Source organism: Chiloscyllium punctatum, chromosome 40 (assembly GCF_047496795.1).
Source record: "Chiloscyllium punctatum isolate Juve2018m chromosome 40, sChiPun1.3, whole genome shotgun sequence".
In the NCBI taxonomy this organism is placed as follows: Eukaryota; Metazoa; Chordata; class Chondrichthyes; order Orectolobiformes; family Hemiscylliidae; genus Chiloscyllium; species Chiloscyllium punctatum.
Window position 1 is genome coordinate 56,795,129 of NC_092778.1, and position 22,840 is coordinate 56,817,968.

General features: G+C 40.4%; 1 protein-coding gene across 1 annotated transcript; it reads left to right on the forward strand.

Moving 5' to 3' along the window:
- The first annotated feature begins 2,336 nt into the window (after positions 1–2,336).
- Positions 2,337–22,184, forward strand: hapstr1a (HUWE1 associated protein modifying stress responses a). The gene is made up of 4 exons (XM_072559996.1): positions 2,337–3,109; positions 3,664–3,744; positions 6,545–6,823; positions 19,318–22,184. The coding sequence occupies exons 1-4, from the start codon at positions 2,869–2,871 to the stop codon at positions 19,560–19,562; spliced, it is 846 nt and encodes a 281-aa protein (XP_072416097.1). The 5' UTR covers positions 2,337–2,868; the 3' UTR covers positions 19,563–22,184.
- Positions 22,185–22,840: the final 656 nt, after the last annotated feature.

The window sequence follows — 22,840 nt, forward strand, 5'->3', positions numbered from 1 at the left end:
CAGGTCTAGATGTTTTTAATCAACCTGTTACGATATATCTCTGGATCAAGTAGGACTTGAACCCAAGTCTTCCATACTAGAAGTAAGAAAGGGCTTCCTGATGAAGGGTTTATCACAGAAACCTTGATTCTCCTGCTCGTCGGCTGCGCTTTTCCAGCATCATACTCTGACTCTGATCTCTAGCATCTGCAGTCCTCACTTTCTCCTAGAGGTAGGGCTACTAACAATACACAAGAGTGATTAAACTGAAAGGTAACTGGAATGTGAATGCTTTCAATCTACACTACATTAGCAGTTAAACAGGTCTATGCTGGTGTTTATGTTCCTATCACTTATCATTCAAAGCTACTACTGTAACCAACCTTCCTCTTAAATGCATCTAAGCTATTCACATCAACAACTCCCTGAGGTTGGTTACAAGTTCCATTTTCTTAATGCTTTTTTTGGTAGAAAAGCTTCTTTACAATAACTCAGATTTATTTGTGATTATTTTATATTATGCTCTACCTAAAAAAGAAACAATTTCTTTCTTTCCCTTTGGTCACTAAGCTGAGGTCTTTAGGCTTGCCTGGTGAGTGTGCAGATGCTGTGGCATTAATTCAAAGCAGAGTTCTTCCGGTTGCCCTAGTCAACATTTATCATTCACCCAATCTCACCAAAATGGATGCTTTGGTCCTGATCACAATGCTGTTGTTGGAATTTGCTGCATGCCTTCTGTACATGCATTACAACATTGAGCACACTTCAAAAACTAGGTTATGAAGCATTCTAAAACATTCAGTTGTTGTGAAAAGTGGCACATGAACAACTAGAAACCTTCCGTCTCAGCTGTGTGGCTATGTACCCACTTGGCAGACCTGCCCAGGCCGATCACTATGCCAAACACTTTGCTTCCTGGACACCATTGCTATGCAAGAACTTTGGACGTCTGCACACCAAAAAAAGGCAAAATAGAATGTAAACCTTAACAGAGTTTTTGTTGTACAGTCATAGTGTACCTACCTCTGACTTTAAAGACATGGGTTCAAGTCCTACCTGCTCCTGAAGTGTATCATAAAGCCTCTGAACATGTTGATTTGAAAATATCTGGAATGCAAACCTATATTGAGTTCAGGGAGAAAAGTGAAGCTGAGGTCACAACCAGATCAATGTTATCTTATACTGGATTTCCTCATCAACCTCTTCAGGAATTAGCAAGGTTTGAGAAGATTTGTGACTCAAATTGGGGTTCTGGATGGAAGTTTGCTCACTGAGCTGGAAGGTTTTTTTCCAGGCGTGTTATTACATACTGCTGGAGGGGTTGAGACTTGAATCTAGGCCTTCTGGTTCAGAAGTAGGGACACTGCCACTGAGGACAACAGCCCCTACAACATGGTCTAAAGGGTGAATGTTTGGTAGCTGGTATAAGCACGATGGACTGAAGGGTGTCATTGAACCCGGTCATCTGCAATCACTCTCTAATGAGTATGATTGTCTAACTAGGACATTCCAGTGGTTCTGTGGGTTCTTGTTTGACTGATGAGCCCAAGTCGAGAGCAACACTTCCAACCACACATTTGGGAGGTGTTTCCAGAAACTGGAAGTGGTCCTTGGCCTTTAGACCATTGGCATTCCTTTCTCCAGTTCCTTTTCCATACTTTCTCTTGCAGACAGGTGTTCTGAAAGAATTGTGTTTCCTTGTTGGTTTCAAGTTGGCATCTTCTGTATGAGAGTCTGCCCCATGTTGACATCTATTAAATCCTCTCTGATTGATTGGGAAAGCAGGCTCCAAGGCCTAAGTAACTATTCTACTCCTAAAATGTATGTTTCTCATTTCAGTGGAGTAAAATAGTCATCTCTAAACGAGATCCCTCAAGTAAGTACAAACCCCAAATTACCATCTCAAGATTCCATCTCCTCCCCCTACAAACACAACCAGTCAGGCCTATATCACGTGACACTCCATCTTCCTCACCAGCCGTCATAGCGCATGCGTCGCTGCCTGGCAGAGCTGCCGGGGCCTCTTGCCCTAAGCCCCGCCCTTTAACCCCGACGCTCGCGTTGCGTCAGATGAACGACGGGAGCCTCCACCAATCCGGGGTCCGAGCCTGGTCACCCTCTCCCGGCAAAAGATGATGGGATCGACCAATCGGGAAGGCGGTGGGGGTGGAGGGGAGAGGGAGGGGCGAGTACACCGCCGGCGGAGGGGGAAGGAAGGAGGAGGAGGCGGGGTTTCGTTGGAGAGGCGGGGAGGGGCGAATCGCGCATGGGCGTTGGGTCTCCTTTGGTGGGGGTGGGGCTGCCCGCGCGGCCTCCACTGGCGGTGGTTGAAGGGGGACAAACAGAGGAGGGCGGGCGGTGGAGTAGGAGGGCAGGGCTGTACGCGTACATTCTCTCTCTCTGTGTGTGCACACGGGCGGTGCGTCCATCTTCCCCACACCAACCCCAGCGTCCCTCCTCTAAACGCAGCCACCTCCCCGCCCTACCTCCCTCCCTTCAGTTTAATAACGTCAGCGAAAAGTACAAGCGGGGCGATTGTTGACGGCGCGGACAAGGTTTTTTAATGTGGCTCCGTGTGTCCATGTGAGGAGGAGGAGGTGGTGGGGAGGGGGGAGGAATTTGTTATTTTTGGGGAAAAAAAAGCCAAAAAAAAAAATCAAGGGATTAAAAGAAAGAAAATCAAACCAACCTTCTCCCCCTCCCACCCCCAAACCCCTCTCTCCTCCCCCTTTTTTAAAACCCCCAAGAAGTGAGGGAGGGAAGGTGGAAGAGGAGGAAAGAAAAAGGATATCCAATGATATAACAACAAGACAGGCTCAGCGCAACAACCATCTCTCTCTGTCTCTTCTTCCCCCCCCCCCGCCCCCGCCCCCTCCAATAAATATTTATATGAAAAAGATAGTGGATGATCGATTTATCATGGAGGATAAGAAAGATGAGCACGAGTCAGAGATACAGGAACATTGCCCCGAACACTGGTTTTCCAAATGGGAGAGGCAGTGCCTGGCGGAGAGCGAGCAAGAGGAGCAGACCCAGGAGGAGAGGGCGTCGCTAGAGGAAGAGCAGACCCAGCAAAAACTTTGGCATTTATTTCAAAATTCGGCCACCGCCGTCGCCCAGTTATACAAAGGTACCGACCGGCGAAGGTGTCCGCCCTTCTGCTTTCTCTTGTTTCGGCCGGCTTGTATTTAATTTTTACATTTTACGAACGTCCTCTCTCTCTCTCTCTCCTTTTTTATTATCTCCTCAGAATGGTGAGGGGGGGGGGGGCAGGGCGGAAACTTTATTTCTTCTACACTGGCGGACGCGACAAGGGTTTTCTGAGGAATAATTGGGGAGTCCTTTTTCTTTAAAAACAAAACGTGTCGGGTTGAGGGTTTGTTTGAGAGAGAGTTGGGGAGCCCTTTTTTTAAGAGAAAAACAGTCGCAACCAAAATGGCGAAATCAAACATGGCCGTCTCTCTCTCTCTCTTCCCCCTCTCTCTATATCTGTCCAAGAGGGTTGTCCATTTGTCGCCTTTTTGATTATTGTGTGCATCTTAAGTACTGACTTTGCATGGATTGATCATCTAATTTTTGTACCCCTTCTCCCTCTTTTTTTCCCCCCCTTCCCCCAACACTTTCCTTCCTTCCTTCCTTCCCCTCCCTGTGGGGTGTGTGTGTGTGTGTGCTTTTTTTTTGTAGATCGAGTCTGTCAACAACAAGGGCTGTCACTCTGGGTCCCCTTTCAAAATGCCGCTTCGGCTGTCACCAATGTGTATAAAGGTAAATTCAAACCCCCCTCCTGTTGGCTGCACTCATCTGTCACTGTGTGGGCTGGGAGGAGGACTGTTTCAACTTTGCACTTGAATGAGACATGAGCGCTTTATTTTTTACCAAAAAAAAGTGTATGCCTTCCCTCCACTAGAAGCACAGTTTAAAAATAAGATGCTACATATATAATTGCAGTTCCTAATAATGACCAGCTGCCTCAGTGCATTGTCAGGGTGGAAGGTGAAATGTTGAGGTTCAACTGCTTTAAAGGCTCTGATGCAGAAGTTGAAGTGTAACTTTGTAATAAAAAATCTATCTTTATACACTTTCCTCTTTTGAAAGTGGAACTGTCAAAAACTGAACTAATTGTATTCATCAGACTTTTCAAATGGTTTACTTTTCTGAATAATTCTACTGAATGGGCTAAGCCCAGGAACCCCCTCCCTTCTCATTCCAATGACTCTGGAATGACTCAGACTTCTAGATAGTGCAGTCAAAACAAAACTGCTGCAACATATTTCCATTCTTACACTAAGCATTTGTAAGCTATTTTATCCAGTTCTCTTCTCATGCCACTGATTACTTCCATTTTAATGTTTTTCATTAAATTAACATTCTGTTCCACTTGGTATCTAACATGGAGCAGAGTGTATTTCTTTTGTGGGACAGTGAGATGGTTTTTATTTGACAGTTGAATTTCAGTTCAGGCATGTGCCTACGCTTAAATTAGTTAGGTGACTTTTTCCCCTCAAATCCTTTGCGCAAGTCAATTACATCAACTCAGTTGTGCAGAATTGTGTATATAATACATATTGAAGCATTGATTTTAATTTTGTCTCAGGAATATTTAGCCTGTTGATTGCAAAAGAAAGATGGTCTTCATACTTCAAGTATGCAGTGCCTTTACTGAGTAATTACAGTAGAGGGGTCAAAGTGAAGAAGTAAAAAATGCAGCATTTCCTAAGATTTGATGTTTTTAGAACAAGTGTGTTTTTAGATGAAAAGCATGTTTTAAAAATCCTGTCTATTTGTGGCAGGTCATGTCAGGTTTCTGAATGTTCTTGGCTAGATGTAATTTATTTCCTGGCATAATCATTTGCTTCATCCTTTACATAAGCTGCAGAGTGGCCTAATCTTAAATATGACGCCTGTCCTTACGTTGCAATGCTCTCAATCTCAAGGGAATTTTGAAAACAGAAATCAAATATGTCACACTTTACCACAGCATATTGGAATAATAAACATACTGTCAATAATTCAGTTGGCATTAGTGATTTTATATTTGAGCACTACTGTACTTTTGTTTTAGTGACAAAATAATGCTTTTTCTGTTTTATGGTGAAATATTTCTGATTTCATGAAATAGTGTACTATTTGGCCATAGGCGCACCACAATGACATGGAAATGAAGTCGACTGGCTAAAATCTGATTGTGAACTGCTATACTTGAAAAAAAATTCTCCAAAAAGATGAATCATTCAATGGTTAAATTTAAGCAATTTGATAAAGTGGCACAGAAAGATTAACTAACTTCATAAGAGTAGAAAGCATCTTATGAAAGTAATGCTTTTGCCAACAGTTTGGATGGTTAAAGATGAAATTCAAAATTATTAGTGAAATGTTTTTTTAACTTTATCAGTGCAACTGCAATAAGCTTTATAGCGAAGTGGTCTATACTCTTTGACTTGAAAACATAGAACATAGAAGAATACAGCGTAGTACAGGCCCTTTGGCCCTCGATGTTGCGCCAATCCAAGCCCACCTAACCTACACTAGCCCACTATCCTCCATATGCCTATCCAATGCCCGTTTAAATGCCCATAAAGAGGGAGAGTCTACCACTGCTACTGGCAGGGCATTCCATGAACTCACGACTCGCTGAGTAAAGAATCTACCCCTAACATCTGTCCTATACCTACCACCCCTTAATTTAAAGCTATGCCCCCATCTGAGTTCTGTAGACTGCAATTGGTCATTTTAGCTAATGTGGTTTTATTTTTGGACCTCTTGGAAGCATATTTGACCAGTGAAATTTAGTCAGTTGTGCTGGTCATGGTTTTTTTTTAATCTATAGTAGCTTTCCAAATTTGTTAACAAAACAATTGTAGTTTAAACTGTGCAGCTCGTAGCAGAAATTTACAATGACCTCAAGTGGCAAATCTAACATATTTGGCTTTCATGTTATGAGTTTGATTTTTTGATTCTGACTTTTGAAAATTGTTGCACAATTTCCCATGCAACTACTACAGTAATGAAAACATTTATGTATATTTTCAGTTTTGGGCAGTTTCCATTAAGTTTGATCCCTGTAAGAGTGCGCACACAATTTCAAAATCAACTCCACTTGTAAAACAGGCAATCACAAGCATGTTTTACTTTACTGCGCAAGTGGGCTGGGTTCAAAGCTAGTTGTGTCTTAGCCTGGTTGGTTAGAATTCAAGCAAATTAACCCCTCTCAAGTGAGCTGTACATGAAAATAAGTACGTTAACTCTTCAAAAATAAGAATTAATTGAGGACATAGTCCTTACTTTACCTTAGTTTGTGTCCAGCAGCGTGTTAACATGTTTTAAATTGTCATTTTTATTGGTGCTTTTCATTTCTTGGTTAATTTGTACACTTGCTTGCAAGTCCTGTTCCACAGATTTGATCGCAAAAATCGAGGTTGTCTCTCCAGTGCAGAACTGTGCAGTATTTCGATTTGATGAAAAATTGAATTCCAAAACTGTTGCAAATTAGGTTGTGACATCTAGAATTTTTTGATTCTGGAAGTGCCTAGCTATGCTGAGAAATTTGTCACTGTTTTTGTTTCAGAAAGTATTGAAGCTCATCGCCGAAGCTATGACTTAGGAATTCAGCTCGGTTATCAACGGCGTAATAAGGACGTGTTAGCTTGGGTAAAAAAGCGGAGACGAACTATTCGACGAGAAGATTTGATCAGCTTCTTGTGTGGAAAAGCTCCACCACCACGCAACACCAGAGCTCCCCCTAGACTGACTGTAGTAACCTCACCCACTAGAACACCCACAACAGAAACTAGTTCATCTGTAGAGACTGACTTGCAGCCTTTTCGTGAAGCCATTGCACTGCATGGTAATTATACTGTTAAGTGATTAAGCATTTGTGTGGTTGAGGGTGGGAGATGGGTTGGATATGTTTGATATGCACATGAAGAACTTCACCATTGTCAACTTGGTCCTATCTCAACTTTGAGTACAAAATAGTTTAACTCGTCTCAGGATCCAATTCAAATGCATGAAGTTATGCAACCAGATAAGGAATGTTTAGGACAGCTATGTCAGCAATTCATCTGAATTTGTTAATTTGCTTTCTGCTCTTGTAATTATAGTTGTATGCTCTGATAAAGCCATGATTTGGAAGAGCTGGTGTTGGACTAGGGTGTACAGGGTTAAAAATCACACAACACCAGGTTACAGTCCAACAGGTTTATTTGGAAGCACTAGCTTTTTGAGTGCTGCTCCTTCATCAGGTGGTTCCACCTGATGAAGGAGCGTCACTCCGAAAGTTAGTGCTTCCAAATAAACCTGTTGGACTGTAACCTGGTGTTGTGATTTTTAACTTAATAAAGCCAAGTGATTAATGTATATACCCCTATAAATTTTGGTTGTTTTTTTGAAATCAAGTCTTAGTTCAAGATAGACTTGAACTTGAGAGATTTCCAGATCCAGAAATACATGAGGCAACTCATGAATCTGATTTTGTGACTTGTTTTTCATGTAACAGGTAACAAGTATGAAACCAGAGGCTACAGCTTGAGTGGTATCATTTCCTTTAAACATGACTGATTAGAAGGATCTAATTCTTGCCGTCTGCTGTGGGCACATTGGAGAGATTTGCAGGTTGATAATCAACCTGGTTGGCTCAGTTACGAATGCAACCTTATTGGCCAAAGTCTTTTCAACTTCTGCCTCTGAGGAGATATTATCTGCTGCACCACAAGCTCTCCTTGTTCATGGTGTATCCAGGCAATATGAGCCTTTCATCAGAGTGTACATATTTGCAGCTGCTTTTGATGGGCGCAAGGGACATAGCCAGCGTATGCTTTGATACAGTAGAAACAGTATGCTCCCATGCTGCTGCTTCAGAAGAGGGTCCTGTATGATAACTGCATTAGTAATGGTACTCCTGGAGTTCGGGTTGTCGGTCAGTGTTCATTGATAGAGTAAGCATGCAGAAAACATTAGAAACTGACTGAAAAGGTTTCTATGGATATTTAACTAGCAAAAAAAATGAAAACAAGTGCAGATCCTTTACAGTTAGAATCAGGTGAATTTATAATGGACAAGAAAGAGATGGCAGGCCAATTAATTAATACTTTGGATCTGCATTTGCTAAGGAAGGCACAAATAGTCTTACATAAATGTTATCAGCAAAAGGTCAAGCTTGAAAGAGGAACTGAAGGAGATACTTATTAGTCATGAAATAGTATTGGGGAAATTGGGATGAAAACTTGCTAAGTCCCAAAGGCTGATGCTCTGTGTCCCAGAGTATTTGAGGAAGTGACCCTACAGATAGTGGACACTTCGATCATTATCAAGCATTCTATAGACTCCAAAAAGTTCTAATTTTCTGAAAGGTAGATAATGTAACCCCTCTTAAGGAGGGAGAGAAAACTGAATTCTAGGCAGTGTAGTCCAACATTATTGGTAGGGAAAATGCTGGAATCAATTATTAAGGATTTAATAACTGAGCATTTAGAAAGCGGTGACAGGATCAGACCAAGTCAGCACTGATGTGGTAAAGGGAAATCATTCTTGACAAATCTGCTTGAAATTTTCGAAGAGTGGAGTGGGCAAGGGTGAATCAGTGGATGTTGTGTATCTGGACTTTCAAAAGGCCTTTGACAAGGTCCCATACAAAAGAATAGTAATCAAAATCAAAGCTGATGGCTATGGAGGTAGTGTATTGATGTGGATAGAGAACTGGTTGGCAGACAGTGATTTGGAATAAACAGGTCCTTTGCTAGGTTCAGTGCTGGCACCCTAGCTGTTCACAATATACATTAACGATTTGGACAAAAGAATTGAATGCAACATCTCCAAATTTGCAGCTGCCACTAAGTTGAGTGGCAGTGTGGGCTATGAGGAGAATGTGAAGATGATTTTTGGATGGCTGACTGAATAGGTAAATACTTGGCAAATGCAATGCAATGTGGTTAAATGGAAGGTTATCCACTTTGGTGAAAGCAGGAAGGTTGATTATTATCTGAATGATGGCAGTTTAGGAAAAGGTGAGCTGCACCAAGAGTTGGTTGTCATGGTGGGATAGTCGCTGAAAGTTGCTGTCGGTGGCGCAGGCAGTAAGGGGAAGCTAATGGCATGCTGGTCTTCAGAGTGAGTGGATTTGAATACAGGAGTATGGATGTCTTGCTACAGTAAAGCAGGGCCTCAGGCCATACCTTGAGTATTGTGTGCAGTTGTGTTGCCTCGTCTGAGGAAGGAGACTCTTGCGATTTGAGAGAGTCGGGGGGGGAGGGGGGCATGGTTGTGGATCTCATAGGAAAACACAGTCCTGAAGGGGACTGGGCAGGCTAGATGTGGGAAGAATGTTTCCAGTGTTGGACAAGTCCAGAAGTAGGGGTGACAGCCCAAGACTGAGGGACTGAGGTGAGGAAGAATTCATTCATTTAGATTGTGTTTGTGTGGAATTCTCTCCCACAGTAAGCTATTGGACCAGTTTGTTAATATATTCAGTAGGGAGCTGGATGTAGCCCTTGTGGCTAAAGGGATTGAGAGGTATGGAGAGAAAGCACGAGTGGGATACTGAAATTACACTTATGGTCGTATTGAGTGGTGGTGCAGGCCCGAAAGGCTGAATGGCCTATTCCTGCACTTTGGTACCATGTTTCTATGTTTTATTGGGTGGCACCCAATATGCATGTGAAACCAACATGCATGTGCTGGGAGTAGAATGTGAGTTGCTTTCTGTGTGGACACTCAAAAGTATTGTTCTTCAGTGTACTATAGTCAAATGTGTAAGTGCCTGATCAGTGTCTTGCCATACTACTACATTTGCTAGTGATCTATTGACTGTATTCCTGAGAATTGTAAATTGAGCTACTTAAGAATTGTTTCTGATCCTCTTTGCAAAGAAAGAGGATAATAGTCTTGCCCAGCTAATGAAGTGTCCAGCTAATGAACTTCTGATGAAGGAAAAAACCTTTTGAAGTGCTCTTTGAAAGTGTAAATGTGTTGAGGAAATTCTAAGTGTGAAGGTTTCTGACCTGTTTTGTCTTCTCAAATTCAGTGTCACAAATTTAATGAGCTCATTAAGTCATTCAGAAATTGTTGATTTAATTGCCTATCCTAATTGAAAGATTCTAACTAAGGGAGCAAGTTATGAAAAATCAGTTATCCATTTAGTCATCTACGTGTCTGTGCTGATTTTTTTTTCCCATATTTCTGTGCAAGTTCTACAAGACAGTCAGATCAATCAGATCTGCTTTGAAGGTGGATCAGGTTCAAGGTGCCAAATGACCACCCCTCACTTTTTGTCTGTTCATATTGTACAGATTTAACGTTGCATTAATTGCCAAGACATCTAAGTATGTTCTCAGTTTAGTTTCTTCTTGTTATGCAGATTAAAGTCATGGAAATTATGTTCCTTACTTTGCTTACCAAAACTTTTTGCACGGTTAATAACTTCATTGTTATTGCAACTAGTTTTTAATATACATATTTGTTACAATGTTCAATATGTTTTGATTTTTCAACTTTCTTGGCATGGATCTTTCTACCTCCTTTTTGTTGTCTTATTTTGTGGCTGCACTTAGATTTATTCACTTGATCTCAGTATCCCTGGTGACTAAGGGGGAAATAGAGCATGAGAGTAAGTTTGAGGGGAGCATACAAACTTTTTTTTTGCACAAAGCTATAGAAGATTTCTCAATGAGTGAAGGCAAATATAGGTCCCTATATTTGTTATAATGGGGAGCAGAGTTGGCAGAATGTGTGTTTCGGTTTTGTCGTCTTAAACAAGGACAACATTCCAAAAATATTGGGAAATATAAGGTATAGTGAGGGAGGCACTGAAGGAAATGGGGTTGGGGTAATTGTGATGAAAGGCAGATAAGGTTGATTTTACATCCCAGCGTAGTTGAGGAAGTGGCCCCAGAAACAGTGGATGCCTGAGTCGTCATTTCTAAGCATTTGCTGACTCTGGAACAATTCCTATGTATTGGAAGCTAGCTAGTATGACACCTGTACTTCTTTTAAAAAAAACAGAAAAATGGAAATTCTAGACTGGTTAGCCTGACATTGATTGCAGGGAAAGTGTTATTAAATCTTTTGTAATGACTCTATCAGAGCACTTGGAAAACAGTGACTAGACCACAGATTTATGAAAAGAAAATCATGCTGGCCAAATCTGTTGGAGTTGTTTGATGTAACAAATACAGTTTAAAGGGGGGAGCCAGTGGATGTGGTTTACTTGAACTTTCAGAAAGCTTTTGATATGATCCCAAAGCATATAAAATTCAAGCACATGGGATTGGGATTGTGCACTGACATGGAGACAGTATTGGTCGGCAGACAGGAAACCAAGAGTAGGAATAAGTGGGTCATTTTCCAAGTGGTTCAGCAGGGATCACTGCTTGGACTTGTGTTGACAATAGTTGTTTGTTATTTTAGATGAGGGAACTAAAGATAATATCTCCAGTTTTGCAGACATGACAAAACTGGCCGAGTGGGTGAAATGTGAGGAGGATAAAGAGATGCTTCATTGTGGTTTGGACAAGTTGAGGTAGTGAGGGATGCTTGGCAGAGAACATTTTATGTGGATAACTGAGGCTTTCTGCTTTGGTCATAAAAGCAGGAAGATTATCTGAATGGTGATAGATTGGGAAAAGGGAGATTCAACCAGAGCTGGATCTCCTTTTACAGAACAACTTTGGATATCCAATCATCAGTAATCCGAATTTCAGATTATTCAAACAAGATCTCAAGGTCCCATAAAAGCGCTATTCATTAGCCGAACAATCTGTTTTCCAAACTGTTATGAGTACAATACTCCGCGCATGTCTCATTTGGATAATTGAGATTATTCTGTATACCAGTCGCTGCAAGTAAGCGTGCAGGTGAAAAAAGCAAATTATATGATAGCCTTCATGCCGAGAGGGTTAAAGCATGGAAGAATGGTTGTTATGCTCTGAAGGTACAGGGTCGTGATGACACCAAACCTAGAATGTGGTGTACAGTTTTGGTCTCCCTAATCTAAGGAAGGATGTTCTTGCTATGAAGGGAATGCATCAAAAGTGTATCAGACTGATTCCCTGGATGGCAGTTCCTGACACTTGAAGAGGTACTGGTTTGGTTGGCACTGTATTCATAAGGTAGTACCTCATAGTAACTTTCAAAATTCTAACAGGATCCGATGGTAAAGACAGGATGTCGCTGCGGAGTACAGAACCAGGGGTCACATTAGGTTGTAGGTCATCAAAGGCTGAAATGAGGATAAATTTCTTTGCTCAGAAAGTGGTGAGCCTCTGCTGCAAAAAGCAGAGGGGGCTAAGCCATGGAATCTTTTAAATGAGCTAGATAAAGGGGCTAAAGGGAGAAAGCCAGAACAGAGTACGGAATTGGATGACCAGCTGTGATCAGTGAATGGCGGAGCGGGCTCAAAAGGGTGAATGGCTTCCTTCTACTGTTTTTTAACTTTGGATGACATTATGGTCAATACAAATTTAGCTCATATTCAAAAGTTTTTTTTGTCATGCTTGCTAAGATCTTACTAAATAATTTTGTACATTTTCTGAAAGACAGATACTTTGTGATTGTTATCTTTAAGATTGCTAAGATCATCTATTTTCATTTGTGAAACTATCCTAGCTCCCCTCATCTAGTGCAGAATTGTTCTTCGTGGCTTAATTACTTCCAAATTTGATTATTTTGATGCACTGCTGACCACCCCCTCCTCCCCCCCCCCCCATGTTCTGACTTCATCTGCATCCACAGTTCTTGTTTTCTGTTGTTTGACTGGCTGTACTTTTCCAGCACCACACTTTTCCACTCTGATCTCTACCATCTGCCGTCCTCACTTTTTCTTTTGTTTTGACTTCAGTTTGCTTGAGTTTGTTGAAAACTCTGCCCATGTCATGATTTGCATCAAGTCCTGGACACCAACCCCTGTTTGTTTGCTGAACTGAATTGGCTCTTGAGTGTGCAATGCTTGATGTAAAAATCGTCACCCATGTTGTGAAATCTCTCTCTCTGATCTTGTCTGTTCCGATCTTTGTTTCCAGCTCTCTGAGAAATCAAACATGATCCAATTCTGATTATTTGAGCATTTCTGATTATAATTGCACAAATACTGGTGACAGAGCCTTCTACTCCCTAAAATTCTAAGCCTTTCTATCTGCCCTCCTTAAAGCCTGACCTTCTGACCAAGCCTTTGAGCTGTTGGCTGTCTGCCTTATTATTGCCTCATGTTGCTTGGTGTCAAATTTTGCTTCACAACATTTCTGAGCAGCACCTTAGGATGTTTTGCAAAGTTACTTACCGTAAGTTGTTGGTCCTTCTCCGGTTGCATACTTAGAACGTGAATCATTTTGGTCTTTTAAAATTTTTATTTGTTTGCATATTGGAAGAAATTACTTTTGAAAATATCAGCAGCAGTCTGAGGATTCAAACCTACTTGTATAAAGTGTGTTTCACAGGATGAGGGAGATGAGTCGATATTGTTGATGTAGCATGGTTTCTTAATCCCTGTCTCTGTAATCTTCTCAATCCTCTGAGATCCATGCGCCTTCAATTCTGACCTCTTCCACCTCCTGGATTAATCATTCCACCAAGGCTATCCATGTCTTCGGATGTTGAGGCCCTGAACCTGTCTGCCTTGCTACTTCTTTAAGACGTTTCTTTAAAACCTAGCTCATTTACCAAGATTTTGATATTATAAATGGTTGTCAAATTGTTTGATAACACTCTTATGAAATGATAATAAGCTCTTTTGTTACTTTAAAGGCATTACGTAAATTCAGGTTGTTGTAATGAATCACTCTGTTACTTAAGACTGAACTGAGGAGGAGAAATGGAAGAGATTGCAAGTGGGTGGGATGAGATCAAAATTAGTTATGGTGAAATAGGTGCAGAGTGTGAGCTTTCCCTCTTGATATTTCGTGTAGATTCTAAGAAATTGTCAGCAAATTTAATGGTAGTTAAATATTTATTTCCTGCCTATATATTTGTTTCTCTCTTTCTTACCCTTATGAATCGTGGTTCACCTGTGCTAATTCTAATCTCAGGAGAGTTGAGTACATGTGAACTGCAGTGATGGAGGGAATAGGTAGACTGATTCATGGTGGCTGTCAATTGCTAGGTGTCTTTGAGGAGAAATTGTGACTTTTCTTAATGTTTGAGTGCTGGGAGATGCACGCTTAATGGAATAAAATGCTCACAGTTTTCAGCTTTTGAGCAAATGACTTGATCCATTGTCAAGACAAAAGATTTAAAATTATAGGCCAATTAGCCTAACCTCGGTTGTAGGTAAAATTCTAGAATCCATTGTTAAAGATGAGATTTCTAAATTCTTAAAGTGCAGGGTCAAGTTAGAACAAGTCAGCATGGATTTATTAAGGGGAAGTTGGGCCTGAGAAACCTGTTAGGATTCTTTTGAAGAAGTAACAAGTAGGTTAGACCAGGGAACTCAGTGGATGTTAGCTACCTTGACTTGCAAAAGGCCTTTGATAAGGAGCCTCACTGGAGGCGGCTGAGTAAGGTGAGGGCCCATGGTGTTCAAGGTGAGCTACTGACATGGATTGGGGATTGGCTGTCTGACAGAAGGCAGAGAATTGGGATAAAAGGTTCTTTTACAGAATGGCAGCTGGTGACAAATGGTGTCCCGCAAGGTTCAGTGGGGCTCCAGTGATTTGGATGAAGAGACTGGGGGCATTCTGGTGAAGTTCGCCAATGATACAAAGTTAGGTGGACAAGCAGGTAGTTCTGAGGTGGTGGGAAGGCTGCAGAAAGATTTAGATAGTTTAGGAGAATGGTCCAAGAAATGGCTGACGAAATTCAATGTGAGCAAATGTGAGGTCTTCTACATTAGGGGAAAATAACACAGACAAGGACTATTTTCTCAACGGTCAGAAAATTCATAAAGCCAAGGTACAAAAGGATTTGGGAGTGCTAGTCCAGGATTCTCTAAAGGTTGCCTTGCAGGTTGAGTCCGTAGTTAAGAAAGCAAATGTAATGTTGTCATTCATCTCAAGAGGGTTGGAATGTAAAAGCAGTGAGGTGCTACTGAGACTTTATAAAGTTCTGGTTAGGTCCCATTTAGAATACTGTGTCCAGTTTTGGGCCCCACACCTCAGGAAGGACATACTGGCACTGGAGCGTGTCCAGTGGAGATTCACTGATAATCCCTGGAATGGTAGGCCTAACATACAATGAACAACTGATAATCCTTGTATTGTATTCATTAGAGTTTAGAAGGTGGAGGGGAGATCTAATAGAAAGTTACAAGATAATGCATGCGTTAGAAAGGGTGGATGCTGGGAATTTGTTTCCGTCGCGCAGGGACACTAGGACCAGGGGGCACAGCCTTAGAATTAGAGGGGGGGGGGGGGGGCTCAATTTAGAATGGAAATAAGGAGACATTTCTTCAGCCAGAGTGTGGTGGGCCTGTGGAATTCCATTGCCTCGGAGCGCAGTGGAGGCCGGGATGTTAAATGTCTTTAAGGCAGAGATTGATTAATTCTTAATCTGGCAAGGAATTAAGGGTTACGGGGAGAGTGTGGGTAAGTGGCGTTGAAATGCCCATCGCCATGATTGAATGGTGGAGTGGACTCGATGGGCCGAATGACCTGCCTTCCATTCCTATTTCTTATGATCCTACGGTCTTATCAGTTTTGAAGCTGTACGCAACAGCTTTGTGAAGGTTTGTTTGAGACCTATTTCCCAGAAACATTTAACCTGAAATCCATAACTTGGGCAGCAAAGAAAATGTCAATGTGGCATTGCTTTTGTGTTGCAGAAAGTGTTCTGTCATGCATATTTTTGCAATGTGGGTCAGTATAAATTATCTTGTCACAATTGATTTTGTGTAACCCCTTTTAAATGGATTCTTAGCCTCTGTTAATTTAGGTGGGAAAGTTTCATTTGATCTTTGTCAATTTAATTTTCATTTGTGAAATGAAACACATGAAGCAACAAAGTGTGGTTGGGTCTGATTTTTAATTAGAGAAATGTCAGATACTGTACTATTGCTATTGATGTGCATGTGAGTTATTAATGAGTTTTGAAATCACAGGTGCTGCATTTCTATGCAGTATACATTTGGTCTGTTTATTCTTATCACTTAGCAAGTACAATTTTGAGTTGCAAATTGTGTGGTATTTGATGATTATTTTTAAACCTCCAATTCTGAAGTTACAGTAGTCTGTCTGTCTGGTATTCTAGTGTGGGCACCACTGGACATAGTTTCTGCTATGTTTTAGATGCATCCAAAAAATTGTACAGTCTTGCCAATGGATTTCTACTTTGTTAATGCTTGAGCTTTATAAGAATTATGCTGTTGTGCTGTTAATGTATTTGGGATGAGATTTTAAATCTTGGGTTAATTATTATGTGTGGGTGAATTCATCCATGTTCACCCAATTCCTTATAGGTTAACTCTTGCCTCCAGCACACCCCCATGATTTCAGCACTGACTGAGCTAGTTCTGACCCTCTATATCTCCTTTTTGCGCATTCACTGAATTGAAAAGTGATGAAATCTTGACCTCAGTATCATTAGGTAGTATAGTAATTGGTGGCACATCGTTCTATATTTAGTGCTATAAATACCAATTTAGTCCAGTTAACTCTTCAAGCCAGAATTTTATGAACTTGAGTTCTGAAAATTGGTTTTATTTTCATGTTGAATTAGCCCAGGTTATTTAATTAGTGGTAAATCTAAGCTTATCAACTATCTGCAGTGCATATCCTTTGAGATCATAGCTGTTTGTTAACTCAGGTTTGTTTGGCACCAATTTATTTAGTGTTAAAGCATATCTGAAAAATTTGTGCTCATGTAATTCTGGATTTCTGAGCTTCCCTGTTTAACCATTTCACCATCGGAGGCTATGCTGTCAGCTGGTTAGGCACCAAAATCCGAGTCCTCTGCCTAAGCATCTCCACATCTCTCTCTCGCGCATGCACGCTCTCCCTCCCTCGTGTGCGCTCCCCTTTTCCACCTCCATTGAGAAAACCATGGTTAAATGATGCCAAGAAACCATTAACTTACATTATTAAAGAATGTCTGTAATTTTAGGTGAGACTTTAGGAACCGAAACTTCCTGTATTAGTATTCCAAATGAAATGGTTATTGTTTTGAATTGTTGACTTCCATTTAGTTGTCTTGTGGTGGACCAGTTTTTGGGGAACATTTCACCAGGTTTTGTGTGGCCATCGTGTTTGCCCATGTAGGCATTCTTTGTATAAACTTTAAACTTCAGTGGTTTCTTTTATCAGAAAGAATGACAGCCTGTTAGGATATAAGTTGAAAATTTCCAAGACAGCTTTAGGCAAATCTTGCTAATGTCTTCATCTGGAAGAAATGGCGCAGTTTGTAAGTAGTAACTTTTTAATTATGTTGACTGTGTGCAAATTCAGCATACTAGAATATATATTCCACTGCCAAGTTTTGTGTGCATTTTTACTTTGACCTGCAAGCTGGCTAATTGATCAAATATTGTTGAGGAAATATGTTCAGTTTAATGGCCGCATAATCCTAAATGATGGCCTTTTGTGAGATATTAAGTTTGCATATGACACCAAAATTGGTGCTGTACTGGGCAGCAAAGGAGGTTGCCTCTGAGTACAATGGGATCTTGTTCAGATGGGCAAATGGGCTGAGGATGGCAGATGGAGTTAGTTTAGATAAATTAGGTGCTGTATTTTGGGAAGGCAAATTAGGGCAGGACTTGTATGCTTAAGGTTAGGGGGAGTGTTGCTGAACAGAGACCTTGTGTTGCATATTCATACTTCTTTAAACTGAGTTGTAGATATACGTGGGAAGGTATCTGGTATGCTTGCTTTTATTGGACAGTGCGTTGATCATAGGAATTGGGAGGCCACCTTGAGGCTGTACAGGGCATTCGTTAGGCCACTCCTAGAATACTGCATTCAGTTCTGGTCTCCCTGCAATAGGAAAGATGTTCTGAAACCTGAAAGGGTTCGGAAAAGATTTACAAGGATATTGCCAGGGTTTGAACTATTGAGAGAAGCTGAATAGGCCGGGACTGTTTTCTCTGGAGTGTTGGAAGCTGAAGGCTGACCTTGAGGTTTATAAAACCATGAGGGGTATGGGTTGGGTGAATAGTGAAAGTCTTTTTTTTCCCAGGTAGGAGGAGCCTAAAACTAGAGGGCATAGGTTTACGGTGAGAGGGGAATGGTTTAAAAAGGACCCAAGGGGCACTTTTTCCACACACAAGATGAAGTGTGTATGGAATGAGCTACCAGAGGAAGTGATGAAGGTATTTAACAGCATTTAGAAGGGTATATGAGCAGCAAGGGTTTTGAGGTATACGACAAATGCTGGCAAACAGGGCTAGATTTATTTGGGATATCTGGTTGGTATATAGAGTTTGACCAAAGGGTCTGTTTTGGTGCTGTACGTCTGACTCGATGAAATCTATGATCTTTGTTTGAGTTCTGATATTTTGCCAGCATCACCGTCTCTTTACAATCGCAAGATTATTTACAAAATGTCCACACTCTGCAGTTTCTAGTAGAAGTATTTACAAAATGGTATTGAATGCAAGGTTGTGACACTTGAAATGCATGTCAGTGTGGGATTTTACTTTTTTTTTCACTTCCCCCTCCGTCCCTTTTACTCCTCAACCCCAGTATTGAATCCTGGTTGACAGCCAGTGCAGTACTGCTTCCAACAGATAAGGTTATTGGAGGTGGGTATGTAGTATTAATTACTGTAATTCCTTCTTATAATGGCAAAAGTATTTTATTAGCTACAAGTAACTTGAAGGTGTATTGACATTGTGAAAGGCATTGTATGACTAAAGTAAATCCTTTTCTTTCACCCATCTCCTTTGTTTCATCTCTCCCACCCTTCTCTCAGCACCCATCCGCCCCACCCCTTCCTTGAACTCTTCTGCTCCTCTCTTTTCTCGCCCAAATATTGGACTTCTGTTTCTCACCCTTTTTTCATCACCCCACTTGTGTTTTCCTCTATTCAGTTGGCCTATTCTGGGTGTCTTTCACACTGTTCTCCTTTTCACCTGCCTGTCACTCACTTTCCTGTCCCAGTTACAGCTATGTGTCTCTTTGCTAATTACTTGCAAGGTACAGTTAGTGTGTTGGTCACTGCAATCTGATTTAAATTTGTCACTTTTTGCTTTATTGACAAGCTTATGAACAATGTGTGCTGTTGTGCGCACTGTCAGTTATCTGAACCCATCTATTTATTGGCCTGAATGATTAAATTTGAGCTGGTGTCCTTGTGAAATGCTGTCAAAATCTGGTGGTAGTTTAAAGTGGGTTGGCAAAATAACTATTTTGTGGTTAGTGCACTGTGCCAGAGTGTTGCACGTTAAGCTGATGATTTTAATGCTTTTTGTTTTTGCCCCCATAGGTCTTAGTGGAGCAATGGCTAGTATAAGTGTGCGCTCAAGTACTCCAGGGTCTCCCACTCATGTGAGTGGTAGCTCCAACACTTCCCGCAGGAGAAATGGACTCCATGATGTGGATTTGAACACTTTCATATCAGAAGAAATGGCACTCCATTTGGACAATGGTGGCACAAGGAAGCGTACCTCAGCCCAGTGTACTGATGTCATCACAGACTCCCCAACGCACAAGCGCAATCGAATGCTTTGAACTTTTATGATTGCTGTGCTACTTGAAAGCCACTTGATACTCGACACTTTCTTGAATGGAAATGGAGGGCCATCATAACTTGTTTGATTTGTGAAAGTACAAGTGAATTCAATAATGATTGCCGTAAAGGAAGTTCTAACTAATGCAGTAGATGCCTCTTGTAATTATGGCTTTTCCAATACTGGTCTTGTGACAGAGGACATCCAATCATTTGTGTGCTAGTTAGCAAGATCATCATAGGTGAACACATTAGATTCCAAGCTAAAGTGACCTTAACTTGTTTCCTTTTAAAGGGAAGGGTAACATTGGATGTTAATTTGGTTAAACCTGTTAATTGCCCGTTTTATTTTCTTATGTGTTGACTGTCTGCTTCAACAGTATTGCCAGTATATCACTGATAGTCTGTTAAAATGGCATCTTCCGTCAAATCTGCAGACTTCCATTTTACAGCACTGTACTAAGACACTACTGGTTTTTGTATAGTGCAAGCATATAAGTTGTATCAATATTGGACTATTTTTAGTTAAACTCAAGCAGCTGCTAATTCTGTGGATTGTGGAAATGGTGCTATGATGGTCATGCAATTAATACTAAATATCAAATCAACATAAAAGATCTTTATTGGATTCACTTCTTGTGTTTTAAGTGTTGCAAAAATTACAACAATAATATTGACTTTCCCATAAAAATTCTAAAAACTCTTACGTTTAAATATATAAATATATATAAATATATGTAATGTATATACTAAGCATTTGGATGCTGGTATAGTACTCGTGCTACATAATGTAAATAAAATGTGCACACCAAACCCTGGAGTGGATATCCGAAATCAGAACTGCATCATGCTCGGTTTAAGCATTTCCTTCACGTAGTGGAGCTGGTCCAGTTAGATAATTCATGGGACAGAGTCTTTGACAGTGGGTTTAAAAAAAACTTAGTCAATTACTTGCGACCGTTCACTTTTCAAAATGGTCTGCAGTAGTCTGTTAATGGAGGTGATTTACTTTCATTTGCTGATGTTTGTGTAAACATACTCGCATAAACCTGATTTTCAAGCCTGTTTGTTGCAAATGCTACATTTCTATCACATCTGCTTGCATTTTTATGAAGTGATGCTTGAGAAAGAATACTTAGCCTTATAAAGTCTGTTTATGGAGAAGTTTTAACTGATGAATTTACACTGTGGTAAACAGGATTAGCAAAAAAAACCCTGTCACTTACTGCAAACATAGTGGCACAACCTTTCAATGAATTTGCTTTTTGTTATAAAAAATCAGAACTCAAGGTCACTACATAATCAACGGCTTGAATAGAACTTAAACGAGCTGATGTGTACACACTAACTTGAGCAATTTTGCCCATTTGCACATGCAGATACATCTCTTGGCAAATGTTACGTTGTCTTGTTTTCTCACTGGGAAGCCTATGCAAAGTGCAATTTAATTGTTTTATGTAATACTAATTTGGAGGGTTGGCTGTTACCCTCACCACTGACAGTATGTGATCCAGACAGCCTTAAAAGGTTGTTTTTTTTTCAGTCAGGCAGTCGGGTATGCTGTAAGACAGCACTTTTTTTTCCCTTTTACAATAACAGTATAATTTTTAGACTGGTTACCTTCCCTCTTCAATTTTCTCCTCTGCGATTTACCAACCTCAAGCCATCTATAGGTCATATCAATAACATTAAAATACGGCTTCAGCATAACTGAAGAAGCTTTATTTTAAATAAGTGATCTTTGTATAAAAGACATCTGATACGGAAATTCTTACAACAGGTTGTCTGGTGAGAACTCTGGGCGGATCTGTAAACACTGGCAACCAATATGAATTTTTTAGTTTATTTTCTCAGATGCTTAGGCTCATTTTGAAATTGGGAGTGCTGGATGCTGTCACATAATCAGTTTAACTGGTTTTAGACTATGTGGAGCTAAAAGATGTATTAACTTATGTTGGGGGTGGGGGGGGGCGGTGGAAGAGGGGGAATGTAAAATAATGTTGCTTATGCTACACCTTCAGAGAAAAAACCTTTTGAATGAACTTGTTTTTCTGTGAGGATGGGAAGGATAAGCGTCAAAGGTTGACAGGAGGGGGGAGAAAAACTTGTGTGCGTTCTAAAAGTCAAGATATGGCTTTCAGTAAATTTTGCACTAACAGATTTTCAGTTTACAATGATCGATGACATTTGCATGTCTGCTTTTATCACATTATTACCACAAACTCCTTTGGCTCTTTTTGCAGGAATTTTATTTTGTCACTTTTCTAGCTTAATGTAAATTTCTAGTATAATGTAAATTGCAGTAGGGGTAGACCACCACCACTGAGGCAATTGATATAATTCCATACAATGTTTTGATAAATTTTGAATTTTAATAGTGTGCTGAAAAGGTATTGCCTAATGGTGTAAAGCTACATGGATGGCTTTCTAAGTTGCACGCTGTTTGTTTCACTTGCTAAGTCATTTTGATTTGGTGGAAACCACTGTAATCTGTCATCACCATTTAAGGATAGGTAGCACTTCACTTTAATGAGTTAACTGTACCGAACTGTTATTTCATCTAACTGTAGCGTGCACTTGGAGAAAGAATAAACACCATGCAAATCGGACATTGCTTTTTTCAATTGCACTTGTTTATGTGGAATTAATTCAAAATTACTTAATTTTAGGAATTTTCTGTCTTGCCCACCCATTAGCTTCCATTGTTACACTTATAAATGTATTAACACTAATCTGGGAAAAATTAGGGTTACTGGAAGTTCTAAATGAAACTTTAAGATGACTGTTTTGGTAATTGGTTTGACTGTCAAAACAAAGTTTGATTTCCTATTCTTTTTGGTTTTTCATTACCTTTTTTTCCCTTCCTGTCCTTCCCATGTACAAGTGTGGGCATTGTGCACTTTGCTATAATGTCTTTTAAGTGTGTAATACGGTGCCAAATAAGTGTTCAACGGGCAGGGGTCAACAGGTAGCTTTTCAGATGTGCAGTATTTGCCATGTAATAAGGTTTTGTTCATTTTAATTGCTGAACATAGTTATAAAGGTTTTTGATTGCAAATATGAAAAATGTTTTGAAGCCAGTACATTAGCTTTTAAGGCTTAATGAAGCTTTTGGCCTCTCTTACCCCAAATGTTTACTTGACACACTTAAATAGTCCAATGAGTATTACTATGCTTCTGGAGTGTCTAATTTAAGTATGATGGTAATAAAGAACTGTGAATGATATTATGCGTCCAGTTTGCGTGACGGAGTGTTTCAGAGTAGATAATAGTTGCAAGT

Bases quoted from the DNA above. Each gene is read 5' to 3' on its own strand.
- hapstr1a (XM_072559996.1), top strand. From the start codon at position 2,869: ATGAAAAAGATAGTGGATGATCGATTTATCATGGAGGATAAGAAAGAT. The intron at 3,745-6,544 runs GTAAATTCAAAC...TTTTTGTTTCAG, and splicing joins TGTCACCAATGTGTATAAAG to AAAGTATTGAAGCTCATCGC. The intron at 6,824-19,317 runs GTAATTATACTG...TTGCCCCCATAG, and splicing joins TGAAGCCATTGCACTGCATG to GTCTTAGTGGAGCAATGGCT.